General features: G+C 40.3%; 1 protein-coding gene across 1 annotated transcript in view; it reads left to right on the top strand.

The window, feature by feature from the left end:
* Positions 1 to 204: 204 nt before the first annotated feature.
* LOC125921569 (cell surface glycoprotein CD200 receptor 1-like) overlaps positions 205 to 14,309 on the top strand; it is a 36,431-nt gene continuing 22,326 nt past the window's right edge. The window contains 4 exon segments of the mRNA XM_049629173.1: positions 205 to 323; positions 2,652 to 2,692; positions 2,695 to 2,976; positions 3,095 to 3,346. Coding sequence (XP_049485130.1) covers positions 205 to 323; positions 2,652 to 2,692; positions 2,695 to 2,976; positions 3,095 to 3,346 — 694 coding nt within the window.

Here is a 14,309-nt window from a genome sequence, read left to right as displayed (position 1 = left end):
TGTAGGCCACCCCAGTCTGCAGGAACGATGTGAGGAAAGACCCAGATATGCAGCAGTGCTTGGTGTTTTCTTTGTGAAGTGTGGGGGTGACTGAGGGGTGATAAGATGGCAAAGTGAGTCCATCTGCAAAAGAGGGCTTTCAAAGGCAACACAAGACATGTAAGTACTGTCTTCGGGCGGGGAGAGGTCTCTGAGGGGTGTTAGATGGAGGGGATCACACCCGTGTCCCAGAATCCTGGACCTGCTGCAAGGTCAGGTGTGAACCGAAGAGGGGAGAGATTTGAGACGGACACAGACATCAGGAGACTTCTGCAGGAATCCAGGTGTGTGGTGATGGGGTCGTAATCTAAGATCTGGCAGTGAGGACAGAAAGGAAAAGCCCCAAATCTCATAGGGATTGGTCTGTGTGCAGAAGGGCTGGAGGAGCCTGGAGGAGAGTCATAGACACAGGATGCAGAGAAGCTGGAAGGTGACTGCTGGTTCTGGAGCCAATAGGAGAATCCACCTGCTATCCCTCTGTGACCAGGAAGTGAAATCACGGTAGTTGATCACAGGGCTGTGAGGAGACTATATTTGTTAGACAGGTGCCAACCCCACTGAGTGTGGGGGAGTGACTGGTCACTGGTGAATTATCGCAACAGGTGTGAATAGAGAAAGAGAAGGATAAAGAAAGGGTGACTGACAGGAATCACAGAAGTCCCATCACAGGTGAAGGGGGATTGCTGGAGGGTCCTAGAGCAGAGGAAGGTGAAAGAACAGGGATTGTCCGTGGTGCTTGGGATCCTCACCCTGGGAGCCACTTCTCTGGAGATGGCACCCCTATTAAAATGCATCTGATAATTTGATTAGCTAGTAATTTCTTTTAAAAGAATAGAATCAGGCCTTAAGGCTCAATAGCAGGCAAAATATTAAAACCTTAGACTGTTCAGAAGCAGAAGTGCAAACCCCTGAGAACACAAAAGAACATTCACCAGCCTCTTCCCTTTGTGGTTTCATCTTCAGCATCTTGTTTTGAGGCACAGGGATGTTCACCCACATCCCCCCTCTAGCTGTTCCTAATCAGCTAACTTCTTGCTTGCCTCCAACCTTGGCCAAGGCTTATTTTCACTGTGCACATGCTTCATGGATTTCACTCCCCTCTCAGATCTGCTGTAAAATCTGCCTGCCACCCCCCAATGGGGCACATGGATGGCTCAGTCAGTTAAGCGTCTGACTCTTGATTTAGGCTCAGGTCATGATCTTATGGTCGTGAGATCAAGCCCCATCCGGGTTCCATGCTGGTCTCGGAGCCTATGTAAGTTTCCCTCACTCCCTCTCCCTCAGCCTCTCTCTCAAAAAGGAGTAAGTAAGGAAGTATCCTCCTTGCTTCCTGTAGTTATGGGATCTTGATTGGTCTGTGAAATGCGAGGGCATGAGTCCATCATCACAGAAGAGGCAGGATACACCAAAAAAGGAGAGGAGGGATCTCAAATGAGAGTTTAGCACCCACAAGCTCCATGCACAAAACAATTTTGCCCCATCACGCTAGTTCTGCTCAATGTAAAGTGATGAGCTCCTTGCCAGTCAGCTGGGTTACAGGTGCATGGACCCTGACTTCCTTAATCCTGTCTCAGCAAACCCCTCCCGGTCAGACACCCATTATGTTGTATGTCGCAGGGCTTAATTTTGACTTTAAAGTTGGACAAAGGGAGTGAATTTATGTAATTCTTGTAATTCGAATATAGAGACGCAATCTGTGAGCAGAGTTCACAGTTGAACTGTTTGGCAGTGTACGTGTGACTCAATAGGAAGGAAGGAAGAAAGATCTGTTGATTTTACTGATTGTGATTCTCCAAAAAAAAAAAAAAAGCTTTAAAAATACCCACCCTGGGTAGTGGTGGGGTGCCCGGGTGGCTCAGCCATTTAAGCATCCGACTCTTGGTTTTGGCTCAGGTCATGATCTCATTCATGGTTTGTGGGATGGAGCCCTGTGTTGGGCTCTGAGCTGTCAGCAGGGAGCCTGCTTGGAATTCTCTGTCTCCCTCTCTCTCTGCCCCTCCCCCACTCATTATCTCTCTGAAAATAAATAAGCATTAAAAAAATGTTCAGTCTGGTCAACATGAATGCCATTTTATGCTTTTTATATTTATTTTTGTCTGAAGTGCCACCCGTAAGGATAGGCATTTAGTTCTGATATTCTTTCTTATTAGTTCTGATATTCTGACTTATTCTTTCTCCTTAATACTTAGGAGGAGAAAATCAACTCACCAATTTTTCTTTCTACTTTCTATACTAAGAAGCATGAGTTATTAGATAAATCTAATAGTCTCTCTGACCAAAACATTAGATTTAGATGATTTTGTCCATTTATTTATATTGTGTTTTCTTGTTTCTTACATATCAAAACCTGCGAATCAATGCATAAATGCTTAAATATTTCTCACAATGATAATAGGTATAGTTTATCTAAGACCAAAGTATAAAGGAGAAAAATGGGTTCATCTTTGGATTAGTTTTAACATGTTATATGCATTTTGTGCAAGTTTAATTTTTTATGTAAGCCTTATATTTCTGGAATAAGATCACCAGTAAAGTCCTGTTATAGTAAAATTTTACGTAGTATGTTATGAAAAATAAACACATGAAGTACTTTCATTATTCTCTTTGTGCAGGTGTTCAGCTCACCCTTCCCTGTCTGTACCTGTGGATACAAAGGTATCCTCTCTTGCCCTCTCATCAGCTTGACAACTGTGCTGGTAACCACATGGGAAATAATCCTCAGAGACAAGCCTTCCTGCACCAGAGCCTACAGGAGAGATACAAATGAGACCAGGGCCATAAACTGTAGTGACGAGACAATATCCTGGGACTCCAGACCTGATCGGAATCCCGCCCTTCAGATCGATCGAGTGGCCATCATTCATGATGGATATTACAGGTGTGAAGTGGTCACAACTCATGGGCATTTCTATCATGGATATCACCTGAAAGTGTTAGGTAAGGAGCATCGTATATTGTGGGATGTCAGATAACCAGATTTGGACTGAAACAGATGTCTCTCTCTATTCCATATCCGTGTGTTAAGACTGAAGCATTTTCCCCTGCATCTCTGCAGTGCCCCCCGACGTGACCCTGTTTCAACTTGAGAATGGAACTATCGTGTGTAGGGCAGCTGCAGGGAAGCCAGCGGTGCAGATCTCCTGGACCCCAGGGGGAGATTGTCACACTGTGGAAGAGCCACTGGGCAATGACACAGTGACCGTCCAGAGTTTGTGCCGCTGGGAGGACCACCGGGTATTTAAGGTGTCCTCCTTTGTGTATCATCTGACTGGCAACAGGAATCTGTCCATAGAGCAGAATTCTGTTAGTAATTTCAGCTTTTGTATGAAGTTTTCATTATATCAGAGAAGCTATGGAAGAATGAAAAAGGAGTGTATGGAGAATTTCACTCAAGGATAATCTCCCCAGCCTCTCTTTTATGTCCTTCTCCACCATTATGAGTTATGTCAAGAAGAATAATGCAGAATTTGGTTTAAGAAGCCATATTTTAAATGATGTTTACTTTTTAATAATTATAATAAACATGATTTAATAATTTAAGTGTACACTTCTATACAAGCAGTAAGCTGGCTTGAGTAGTATACTTTTAAATTAATTCTTATGGTTTTAGGAGAAGGATAAAATATATATATATATATTTTAATTTTTTCATATTTATTTTTGAGAGAGAGAGAAAGACAGAGTGCAAGCAGGGAAGGGGAAGAGAGAGAGAGAGAGACAGAATCCAAAGCAGCTCCCAGGCTCTGAGCTGTCACCACAGAGCCCGATGCGGGGCTCGAACTCACTAACTGTGAGATCATGACCTGAGCTGAAGTCAGACGCTTAACCGACTGAGCCACCCAGGTGCCCCAAGAAATGTTTAAAATAAAGTCACAGAAGTGAATTTCATGAGCTATGAGATATCCTTAAACCACACACACACACACACACACACACACACACATATATATGTATACACACACACACACACACACAGATACATGATTTTATACTTTTATGTATATATCTATACTTATTTTCAATAAACTTTAGTTTTTAGAGCAGTTTAGGTTTACAGAAAAATGAGTAGAAATTCCAGAGTTCCCAACAACCCCTGCCCTACTACAGGAACCCCCTCCTCCCCTGCCTCCATCACTTATGCCACCCAGGTACACCTGGGATAGTCAATGAGCCAATGGTAATACAACATTATCACTCGAAGCACATAGTTTAATTAAGAGTCACTCTAGGTGTACATTCTGTGAGTTTTGGTAACTGTGCAGATGGCAGGGATCCCCCATTGTAGTTTCACACAGAGTAGTTTCATTGTCCTGAAAGTCCTCCAGGCTTCACCTACTGCTCCCTCCCTCCACCTTAACCTCTAACAACCCCTGATCTTTTCACTGTCCCCATAGTTTTACCTTTTGTAGAATGTCATGTACTTGGAATCAGATAGAACTTGGCATTCTTGGAGCGCCTGGGTGGCTCAGTTAGTTAAGTGTCTGAATTTGGCTCAGGTCATGATCTCACGACTCATGAGTTTGAGCCCCATGTCGGGCTCTGTACTGACAGCTCGGAGCCTGGAGCCTCCTTCAGATACTATATCTCTGTCTCTCTCTGCCTCTCCCCTGCTCAAGTTCTGTCTCTCTTCAATCTCTCTCACAAAAATAAACACTAAGAAAAAATAATGTAGCATTTTTAGACTGGCTTCTTTCACTTAGTAATATCCATTTAATTTCTTCTGTGTCTTTTCATGGCTTGGCAGCTCATTTCTTATTAGTGCTAAATAATATTCCACTGTCCAGATGGACTATAGTTAAACCATATGTTTTTTGTGTCTATATTTACAGACCAGTCACCACTAAACTTAAATATTGTGTATATCACCTTCTTTGTTTTTATTATCTTGGTCATTGTGGGATCCATTTGCCTTTTGAAAATTTGCAGGTGTTGGCTGTTTTTTTCTCCCTCACCTTTATTGGGCCAGAAGGAGTCAGAAAAGGGGAACTGAAAGATGAAATTAATATGCTAACATCAACTTCCCATAATCAAGAAGCACATCCTAAATGTGTTAGATTTAGACTACTCCAAATGACAAGAGGGACTTGCTTGATTACTTAGGCATGCAAGCACAGTGAATTATGCCACTTAGGACAGGATCTTGGGAGAGATTGTGTATGCTAAATTTCTATACCCGGAAAGAAGTACAATAATTTATTTTGTGTTACATGTGTAACATATATTAGGCTTCTGTTTCATAATTCCACTTCCTTTTCCAAAATCTGGAATTATCTTGTCTATGTGTATTAACCACAAGCATCATTCTTATTTCTGGTAGTTCAGTTCTGATTTACTATGGATTCTATAAAAAATGAACCACACTTGTCAATAGTATACTATTTTGTTTTCCCATTTTTAACTAAATACTGATGTTTCCTTCATTCACTCCAGCTTATTTTTATATTTTGCAGAAAATGCTAGTTAAAAAAAAAGAAGCAACTTAGTTGTTGAGGAGGTAAGGTAACATTAAAAAGAATATTTGCAAAAATTTAAGCCGTAAAGTCAAAATATAGCTATATAATTTTTAATTTGCCTCATATTAGTATTTTAATTAGAAAGTAAAAATTCTAATTTTATAATGCTAATATTCAGGTGTATTTATTTTGTTAATTATCGACCATGTACTCTTTATACATACCCTAAACCATATTTTCATTTTAAGAACTGTATCTTACAAAACACAGAATGTTTGCCTCATTTAGACTATAATCTTTAGAGAAACTGAATTGGTCCTTCCTTCCCCATGAAACCATCTCTAATTCTTGACTTTCCTTTTTTAATACCATCGTCATTTTCCTCTTATGTGGTCTTTATTTATATTTATAATTATTTATTTATTTCTTCTTATTTATTTCTTCTTTATTTATTTGTATGTTTATAATACTGTATTTATATTTATCCTGATTTTTCTGTGCTTATATTCCACCCCCCCCCCATATTTTTAGATGTTACAGAGCTTTAAAAGTTCCATTTTTATTGTACTAGAAATTATACACTACATTTCTATTCTTTTGGGATTTCACTCCAAAGTTTATGCTTTGGACCATCACCTGCAAAGAATGAAATTTGATCTTTATCTGACACCATATTAAAAAACTAACCCCAATTGTATCAAAGTCTTAAATATGATTGCTAAAATGATCAAAATCTAAGAAGTGTAAGGTATTAACTCTATCTTTAGATTTGGCAATGATTTTTAGATATGGCATCAAAAGTCCAAGGATCCGAAGAAAACATAGAGAAATTACAGTTTATTGAAATTAACAGTTCTTGTCTACAAAGTTTTGTGTATCAGAATACATATCAAGAATGAAAAACAGCCCATAGAATGTGAAAAAATAATTGCAAATAATAAATCTGATAAGATTTAAGTATTCCAGAATATATAAAAAATTTTTTACTGCTCAAATCAAACAACCTAATTAAACACTGGGTGAAGACCTTTAATAGGCTTTTTTCCAAGGAACATTTACAAATAGTCAGTGATAGTTGGCTAATAACACATGATAACATCGTCAGTGTTATTCATTACTAGGGAAAGGCAAATGAAAACTACAGTGAGATCACTTCACACCAAATAGGATGGCTAATCATTCTGAAAATAACAAGTGTAGGCCAGGATTGGAGGAATTGGAATTCTCATGTATTGTTAGTAGAAAAGTTCCATGGTGTTACTATGATGAACAACAATTTGGTGAGTGTGTAATAACTGAAACATAGAATTACACATGGTTTAGCAATTCCACTTGTAGGTACATAGCCAAGAGAGTTGAAAACAGGTGTTCAAACAAAAACTTGTATGCTAATGTTCATAGGAGCACCATTCACAAGAGTCAAAGTAGGAATCGATCCAAATCTCATCAGTTGTTGGATGTATACACAAAGGTGGTATATCCATACAAGGGAATGTTATTAAGTTATGGAAAGAAAAGAAGTACTGATACATGCCACAACATGGATAAACCTTTAAAATACTATGCTACATGAAAGAAGCCAGACATAAAATACCAAATATCGTATGATGCCATTTATCTGAAATATCTAGAATAGGCAAATCCATTGAGACAGAAAGCAGATTAATGATTTCCAGGGTGTGTGGGGTGAATATTTATGACAGCAGAGTTTCTTTTTAGGATGATGAAAACCCTCTGGAACTTTGTAATGGTGATGATTTCTTTAAATTGGGAATTACTAAATAGCACTGAATTGTACACTTTCAAATGGATAAAATGGTAAAATTTGAGTTATGCATAATTGCCATAATAAAAAAAGTGTATTTTAGTTACTTGTAACACCCAAGGGGAAATTATTTAGGCATAATTATGAAAGAGAGAATGGAATATTCTTTTAATTTTTATTTTTTAAATTCAATTTTTATTTTGAGATGATTGCAGATTCACAAGCAGTTGTAAGAAATAATCTAGAGGAATCCTATGTGCCTTTAACCCAGTTTCCTCCAGTAGTAGCATTTTGCAAACTATAGTACAAAAACAACTAGGATATTGACATTGATCAAGATACAAAACAGTTCTAGGGGCGCCTGGGTGGCTCAGTCGTTAAGCCGCCGACTTCGGCTCAGGTCATGATCTTGTGGTCCGTGAGTTCTAGCCCCGCGTCGGGCTCTGTGCTGACAGCTCAGAGCCTGGAGCCTGCTTCAGATTCTGTGTCTCCCTCTCTCTGACCCTCCCCTGTTCATGCTCTGTCTCTCCGTGTCTCAAAAATAAATAAACGTTAAAAAAATTAAAAAAAAAACATACAAAACAGTTCCATCACATCATCTTCAAATAGGAACAGATTTCTTTCTCTTTCCTCATCTGTATGCCCTGTATTTAGTTTTACTGCCTTATTAGACTGGCTAGAACTTTCAAAATTATATTGAATAAGAGTTGTAAGAGCAGGCATCCTTGCCTCATTCTCTCTTTTAGGTGGAAAACATTCAATTTTCCACAATTAATTAATATGTGAGCTGTAGGTTTTTATAGATGCTCTTCATCAAAATGGGGAAGTTTCCTTTATTCCTTTTTTTTTTTTTATGAGAGGTTTTATCATCAATTTGTGTTATGGTAATAGATATGTTGAAGCCCTAATGCCCAATGTGAGTGTGTTAGGATGTAGGGCCTTTAATGAGGTCATCCGGGTGGGGCCCTAATCTAATGTAACTATTAGTCGTCAAGAAAGAAGAGACACCAGAGTGTCTCTCACGCAAGCACCTAGGCAGAAGAAAGCCATCTGAAAACAATACAAGAAAGCAGCTGTCTCTTAGAAAGAGAAAACTTACCAGAACCTTGCTGGTACCTTGATCTTAGACATCTATCTTCCAGAGCTGTGAGATAATAAATTTCTCTGAAGTCACTAAGTTTGTGGTATTTCGCCACAGCATCCAGAGTGGACTTATACAACTGGTTGTTGAATTTTGTTAAGTGCTTTTTCTGTGATTGATAAATGCACTTTAGTTACCTGTAACATGGAAGAGAAAAAAAAACCACAAGAAACTTTAAGGAAACTTACAGAGAATGGAATTTTCTTTTTTCCTTTTTTGTTTTTGTTTTTGTTCTTGTTCTTGTTCTTGTTCTCCTTCCTCTTCCCCTTCTTCCCCTTCTCCTTCTTCTCCTCTTCCTCCTCCTCCCCTCCCCCTTCTTTTCCTCTTCCCCTTCTTCCCTTTCTTTTTCCTCTTCTTCTTCCTCTTCTTCTTCTTCTTGTTCCTATGTTGTGACCCAAATCATGCATTTAAATTCTACTGCAAAATTTGAGTAAACAATTCCAGAAGAATTCAAAGTTTATGTCCATTTTTATGGCTGTATTATAAACTGTATCTCTATCATTTAAAATTGTATGTTGAAGAATAGTTCAGAATAATTTTTGACAATATTCTCACATTCTGTGAAAGGATTAAATATATTTGTTCTTTTAAGAAATAATGTTATCCAGAAAAGTTTTGAGCATCATAAGGACCATAAAAACAAATCATGCTCTAGAATATCACATTCAATATCTTATTTGTCAGCCACAAGGGCTGGTGACTACTTGAAATGTGGCCAATCTCAGTTGAGAAGTAAGATGTGACAAGCTGTCTTGGGAGATGTGCTGAGGACATGTGCAACTGGCCATCTGCAATGGTAGGAATGAAAAATGGCACTATTAGTTGGGAAGAGTATTAGTTTTCTAGGGCTGCCTCAATCAGTTACCACAAAGTGGCTGAAACATCAGAAATGATCGTGTCACAGCTCTGAAGGCTAGAATTCCAAGATCACGGTGTCAGCAGGGTGGGTTTTTTCTGAGCGCTATTTGAGATAGTTTCCCCAGTGCTGTTTTTGTTCATTTTTGAGGCCCTGGCTAGAGGCAGTTAGTTCTCCTTGTTGAACACTTAAGTCCACGTCTCAACCACTTCCTTATGGTGGCTCATACTCTGGGTCAACATGTACCTACCCTGATTGCTCCAGGACCCAACACCAGATAACTAGAGATAGCACTTGTGCCCTGGATCCCATGAAATCATTCAAATTAGCCAATGCATGGGAAATCAGGAAACCTAGTAAACTCTGCTCTACGTAAGCTTCTCCCTACAGTTCTCACTGTCACCCTGAACCTGGTTCATCCCTGCATGGCCAAGCATGGCAGGTGTCTTTCATTTGGAATTATCATAGACAGTTTGCCTTTCATCTATCTGAGTGTCATTGTGTTGTGTCCCATCATCAAAAAAAATCTTTGATCTTATAAAACATTGGCACTGTGGGCAAGATTGCATGGACACAACTGCTTACTCTTGCATAGCTTCTTGGGGGTCTGCTCTTGCCTTACTAATTTATTCCAAACCACCAGGAGAACAGCTTGGGAAGGAAGTGTTGCTTGTTGGTAAGCTTGTGCTTTAACTTGCAGCTTGCTGCTGTGTCTGCTGATGGTTTCCATGTGTCTCCTTAGCCAGATTTTCTTGGTGTTGGAAGATTAAGAAAAAACAAACAACAGTCCTAAATGGCTAGACTCCACTTCCTGGATACTGTCACCTAAGGGCAATGGGACCAATAGGAAACACGGGCCACACTTTCCAGGGTGCAGCCATAAGATGTGTTTTCAGTCTGCTATAGACTGCATATTTGTGTCTCCCTCACCCCGATTTTTGTATTGAAACCTATTTTTCTGATGTGATGGCATTTGGAGGCAGGGACTTTGGGAGCTAATTAAGTCATAAGGACATAGCCTTCATGAGTGGGATGAGTGCCCAGAGAGACCACAGAGAGCTAGCTCATCCCTTCTACCATGTGAGGACACAGTGAAAAATTGGTCTATGAACTAGAAATCAGCTTCTCAGCAGATACCAGATTTGCTGGTGCCTTGTGCTTGAACCTCCCAGCCCCAAGAACTGTGAGAAATAAATTTCTACTGTTTATAAGTCACCTCGTCTGCAGTGTTTTGTTGTAGTAGCCTGAAAAGACTAAAATAGTAGGCATACACACTCTGTCTGACACAATAAGTAATCAACTAAAATTAAATAAATAAATACATAAATATACACATTATTTCATAAAATTGATAAAATCAGAACCCTGAGCTTCAGGTAAAATAGTTAATATGGCTCAGTGTAAGTTAAAACAGGTCCCTTAATGATTGAAACATTCTATAGGACCTAATCAATAAAAAGGTCATTATTCCCACTGACTCCCTGATTGACAGCTCAGTTTGGCCTGGTCTTAAATCCACAAAGAATGAATGGTGCCTCATGCTAGATTATTCCAATCTTAATGACATTGCTTCCCCCCTTACAGCTCAATATCGAACATTATTAAAAATAGTAACATCATCTAATATGTTTTATTCAGTGTTTATTTCAACAGCTTCTCAGTTTGTCGTCAACTCCAAAGGAACACAATATACCTTTACGGGACTGCCCATGGAGTACCTCAGCACCTCTGCCATTACACACAGATTTTGCAGGCAGGACTCTTTAAATAATTTATTTACTTAAATTCAAGTTAGTTAACATATGGTGTAGTATCGGTTTCAGGAGTAGAACTGAGTGATTCATCACTTACATATAACACCCAATGCTCATCTCAACAAGTGCCCTTAATGCCCATCATCCACTTAGCCCCCATCTCCCACCCCTCTGATTACCCTCAGTTTGTTTTTTTCTGTATTTAAGAGTCTCTTACAGTTTACCTCCCTCTCCTTTTTCCTTCTCTTCCCCTATGTTCATTTGTTTTGTTTCTTAAGTCCACATATGAGTGAAATCATATGATATTTGTCTTTCTCTGACTGACTTAGTACAGCCAGTCTGGAAAACAGGGTGGAGGTTCCTCAAAAAATTAAAAATAGAGCTATTCTACGACCCAGCAATTGCAGTACTAGGTACTTATTCAGGCAGGATTTTAACTGTATCCACCTTTCTTCATGAACACAAGTACGACATTACATTAATAACATTCTCATCCAAGGAGTTTTGTTTAACATAATCAGTAAGGACATATAAATCCAACGTCTTTTAATACCTTTTGGGTTCTGGAGGCAAGATATTCCTCATTTACTAATTTCACTTAATCTCCCTGAAGCTGCTACCTATAAATGAGGTCATGTTAAGTGACATCCAGCCCCAACAAAAGGTTCTACCATACATCTGAATTAAAATCAAAAGGCCCTCCCAAGAGTACTCTCAGAGACTCAATCACTGTAAGGTCTTTAGCTGCCTGTTTTCATACCTCCTGGAATCTTTGGACTGATGGCCATAAATAGCCCACAAGTTTCTGACACAAAAACCTGCCCCTCCCCATTTGTTTAGTTCATAATCCTAATATACAATCTGTTCTCTGGCAAAATGTTCATCCTTACACTCCCATGTCTAAGGAAAATCTGGGAGAGGTTACTACCATCTGTGTCATTCTAAAAAGTTCATGGATGTTGTTTCTTTCCCCAGGAAACAACTGCCTTATACGGGTCCATTCCCACCACCCCTGCACCCCCTCCCCCCCATTGGTGGGGGGAGAGGCAGCCACTCCCTGGTGCCTTCTCCTGCTTCCCACCTCTAGTTTGTCATCACAGCCTCCCACCTTGCATCTCTGACAGTGGCCACCACAACTTGCCCTTCCTCTTGAGTACAGATGTCACTAATCATTATATGCTCCTTACAGAACTATATATAGTTCATATCCTCCAGCAATGCATCTGCTGGACTTGTCACCTTGAACCAAGTAACTCACCAAAATATTATCATCATAAAATGTATAACTCAGGGAGCAAGGGCCAAGATGGTGGAACAGCATGGAAGTTTTTTTTGCATCTCTCGTTGCTGAAATGTAGCCAGAGCAACACTAAACCATCTTGCACACCTAGAAAACTGCTCTGAGGATTAATACAACAACCTGCACAACCTGAACCACAGAACTCGGCAGATACACAGTGCAGAGAGGTGAAGTGGGGGAGAGAGAAGCCACAGAGGGCAGGGAGCTGTTTTTGCTTGAGGAGACAGGACGGAGACAGGGGGAGAGTATGGGAAAAACACCCCTGCCCCAATAATCAGCTGGAGAGAAAGTAGAAGCAGCCACAGGGACTGAACAAAAAAAGGGAGAAAGGAGAAAAAAGAGGTTTTAAATTTCATCAAGACTCATAAACAGGGGGAGCACAGAGTCTGAGGCTCTGCAGCTTGATACCTGGCGGTATTCTGGTGGGAAGGATGAATTCCCAGGAGCAGAGAGTGAGGTCCAAGGGGTCCATGGCCACACAGGGAATGGTGGTTCCACTGTGGGGAGGACATTTAGTAGAGGCTGTGTGGCCACCCCACGGGCAAATGTTCCAATGGACCCCAGAGAACAACCACATTCTCTGGTGTTGGAACAAGGATGTTAAGGGTGAAGCCTGGTGCTGGGTGTGTGTTGTGATTTTCCATAAACCCTAAAACACTACTTTTACAAGATTGTGTGAACTTTTTCTGGGGTAGGCTGGCACCCAGCCGCAGTCTCTGGACACAAGCAGCAGCACAGTCTCATGAACGTTCCTGGGGATGGGCCATACTGGCCATTGCTCAGTGAGATGCTCCTCCAGAGAATCTGAGCAGGTCAAAGCCACAGTTCCTCAAAAGTGGGGTGGGGGTGGTGGTGGAGGGAGGGGCCAACATGGTGGAGAAGTAGGGAGATCTGAAGTTCCCTCCTCTCTCAAACAAAGCCATCTTGAGGCCAAAGGACTTTGAACCCCAAGACTCCTGAAGGAAAAGAGTCAGAGTGGCTTCCAGGGACCCACTGGGACAACCTGATGAGCCATAGGTGGGGTGGCTTCAGGGAACGGATCAAGGGCCCACAGTGGAGGTGGGACATGCCTATACCAAACCACGCCCCTCTGCACCTTGCAACTGTGTATCTATGGGAGCGGGATTGACACTGATGAACCAGACAGCTCTCCTCCAGACCAAGGCTGTTGCATTGTCTGGTTTAATTCTCAGACAATTCTTATTGTCTGAGAGTTTGTTTGCTTTTGTGTTTTTGTTTTCTGTTTGTTTTTTGTTTGTATGTTTGTTTTCCTTTCCAGGACTACTTCAAGGAACATATCAAAGCACACCTGGTGGAGGGTCCAAAACATCACTATGAGTAGGGAGATAAAGTAACCAAAGTCACAACAACAGAGAGCAAGGAACACTCTCCAAAAAACACCTCCTGAAGGGCCAGGCCCTAGACAGTATATGACCCCTTTTCAATATAGTAGTGCTCTCAGGAGAAGGGCACATAATGAGCTATTAAAATTATAAGGGACAGAAAACTAGCAAAATGATGAAATGGAAGAATTCTCCTCAAAAGAAATTCCAGGAAGAAATGACAGCTAAATAATTGCTCAAAAGAGATATAAACAATATAACTGAACAAGAATTTAGAATAATAGTCATAAGATTAATTGCTGGGCTTGAAAAAAGCAAAGGAGACAGCAGAGAATCTATTGTTGCAGAGATCAAGGAACTAAAAAATAGTCATGATGAATTAAAAATGTTGTAAATGAGGTGCAAAATAAACTGCAGGCAGTGACAGCAAGAATTGAAGAGGCAGAAGGAGGAATAGGTGAAATAGAAGACAAAATTATGGAAAAAGAGGAAGCTGAGAAAAAGAGAGATAAAAAAAATTCTGGGTCATGAAGGGAGAATTAGAGACCTAGGTGATTCAATGGAGTGGAATAATATCCATATCATAGGAGTTCCAGAAGAAGAAGAGACAGAGAAAGGGGCCAAAGCTGTACTTGAACAAATCAGAGCTGAGAGCTTG

The sequence above is a fragment of the Panthera uncia genome, chromosome C2 (assembly GCF_023721935.1).
Source record: "Panthera uncia isolate 11264 chromosome C2, Puncia_PCG_1.0, whole genome shotgun sequence".
NCBI lineage: Eukaryota > Metazoa > Chordata > Mammalia > Carnivora > Felidae > Panthera > Panthera uncia.
The sequence above is the reverse complement of the archived record's forward strand: the minus strand, read 5'-3'. Positions and strand labels throughout refer to the sequence as shown.